The sequence below is a fragment of the Hordeum vulgare genome, chromosome 6H (assembly GCF_904849725.1).
Source record: "Hordeum vulgare subsp. vulgare chromosome 6H, MorexV3_pseudomolecules_assembly, whole genome shotgun sequence".
Classification (NCBI taxonomy): Eukaryota; Viridiplantae; Streptophyta; class Magnoliopsida; order Poales; family Poaceae; genus Hordeum; species Hordeum vulgare.
In genome coordinates this window covers 516,817,494-516,819,718 of record NC_058523.1, presented here as the reverse complement: position 1 = coordinate 516,819,718, position 2,225 = coordinate 516,817,494, and the positions used below count along the sequence as shown (strand labels likewise).

At 44.8% G+C, this 2,225-nt stretch overlaps 1 protein-coding gene across 1 annotated transcript; it reads right to left on the bottom strand.

The window, feature by feature from the left end:
* Positions 1-1,397: 1,397 nt before the first annotated feature.
* On the bottom strand, positions 1,398-2,225 carry LOC123406145 (alpha-amylase type B isozyme). Its single transcript, XM_045099623.1, has 2 exons — positions 1,917-2,225; positions 1,398-1,809 (listed from the first exon to the last, which is right to left on the bottom strand). Exons 1-2 carry the CDS (start codon positions 2,058-2,060, stop codon positions 1,558-1,560), a joined length of 396 nt encoding a protein of 131 aa, XP_044955558.1. The 5' UTR covers positions 2,061-2,225; the 3' UTR covers positions 1,398-1,557.

Genomic DNA, 2,225 nt, shown 5'->3' with positions numbered 1-2,225 from the left:
TAAGACCAAGCCACCTGCAATCGGATGCAGGTCGGGGCCTCCGCAACACGACCATCTACCGAGGCAGCGGGCGCTCCGGGGCGATGGAGATGAAGGAGCATCATGTGGGTTGTTGGAGTAACGTCAATCAATTGAGGTGGATATGCGACGAAGGATAGAAGAGCTGGCCGGCGTGTGGTGAATCTGGAGCTTAGCCACACAGTAGTACTCCATCATGGAAGACAAAGCTGCATCGAATAATTGTGAAGGATTTAATGACCCTAAGGGCTTGTTCGGTTAATCCTCTTGGGGAGAGGATTAGAGGGGATTGACAAGGATTGGGACGTATTTTGACTTACAAAGGGTTTAAATCTTCTTCAAACCCCTTCAATCATCTCGAATCCACACGCAATCGAACAAGGCCTAAATGGATGGAGGGATTAGGAGATATGGGCACCTGAAGCACAGGAGGTTAGAATGGAAACTCACAACCGTAGAATGAAATGATAAATACGTCGCAGGATTGGTCTGATGATTTGTTTGCACATCAGACCACTCACGAGAAGCGTTTCTTATTTTTCTTAAGCAAGCAACCATGCCACATTGGCACCTATGCGCGTCAATTATAAGCTACAGTTTTTTGCATTAATTTATACATGCAACAGTGCCACATTAGCAAACCATACATACTGTTCATAAGTTATATGTTTGAAAATAATTTTATTGCCACATACTGTTTATGTGTTGGATACTTGGAGCAAATTTATTTAGTTCAAGATTTGCACTTTTGTAAAAGAAAAATGTCATTTTATTAACTACAATGTGAACCAAAGGATGGACATTAAGAAAATGGCATTTTATTAACTACAACAATGCAAGTCGTGAACTACGTATATAGGCATCCTGTATTGCATTCCCATACAATTCATGCGCATTTTATCAGAAAGTAGAACGGATGGCCCTCATCCTCATTTTTAACTTAGAACTGACAGTTGTAGCATTGTTGAAGGCAATTGTTTCTTTCTTCTTTCTTACGTAAATCCTTAGTCTTTTTTTCTTTTGATCCACAACGGCTGAAGCTCTACCTTCGTAAATCCTTAATCTTTACTACATAGGCAGAGCTACAACCACTCTGGGTCAAAAAGAGGAAACCCCGCCATTGCTTTTGTGCGCCTCAGCCCCGTGACACAATTCCGTATGCTCCCGTACGAGTTACTGGTCATGGTTGCCCAGTTTTCGTTCAACTAACAATGGTAAACCAAGAGTGCGAAAATCAGAGAAAGAAAAAGACCGGTATGCGTTTTATTGTAATTTTATCTTTTGGTTATCTATATCCATTGTAGTGGATTTTATTTTCTTCGATATTAATCTGATCTAAGATGCTCATTTTGGTTGTCTTTATTAAAGAAAGAAAGAGTGCGAAAATCCTTATAAATCATTATTTTATCAAAAATACAATGCATGTCCCTCATCCTCACTTTTACATGGAGGAAGTATTAAATTGTACTATGTAAACAGCGTGAGCTCGGACTAATATGTATCATATAGGAACTTGTAGAGCTGCTCTCGCAATTTTGCTCATATTTTCTCCCATACGGCATAGTCATTGCCGTGCGCGGCCACCTTGAAGCCTCCCGGAATGAGGTTCCCCACATCGTATCTTGGCCCGAGCTTGACGATGACCTTGCCGTCGATCTCGGCGAGATAAAGGTCGGCGTCGGCCTCTATGATTTGCAGCTTGCTCTCGTTGTGTATCCCGTGCCGGGTCCTGACCGACACCAGGCGATCGATCTCCTCCTTCAGGCCCCAGTCGAAGAAATGATCGTAGAACTGAAGAACCAAAATTATTTTTCATCAGTTCGGTCATGGTTTGTTATTATTATGAACGAAACAAGAAAAGAAAATTGAGATGTGATGTATTGGTACGACGAACTCACGATGCATGGCGTCCCTGGGTGCGTGAGGATGTAGGCATATCCCTGCATGACCCTGTCAGAAGGGAAGGGCCACATGTGCTGCGTGGAGCCGGTGTCGTGGTTGTCCACAAAGGTCACCGCCTTGGCTGGCCACCACCCGATCATGCCTGGCGCCTTACCGTCTGTGCCGTGCAGCCGCCACAGCTCGCCCTCCACGGCCACGTTGAGGATGCCCTTGGTGGTGAAGTCGAACGTGGTAGCGGGCCCTTTGCCGCCAACCTTGTCCACCCAGTTCACCAGCTCCTGCCGGTGCTGGTCCTGGTTGAGGTT

Excerpts from the sequence above, each read along its gene's own strand:
- LOC123406145 (XM_045099623.1), bottom strand. The coding sequence starts at position 2,060 with ATGATCGGGTGGTGGCCAGCCAAGGCGGTGACCTTTGTGGACAACCAC. Across the intron at positions 1,810-1,916 it reads ACCCAGGGACGCCATGCATC|TTCTACGATCATTTCTTCGA; the intron begins GTGAGTTCGTCG and ends TTGGTTCTTCAG.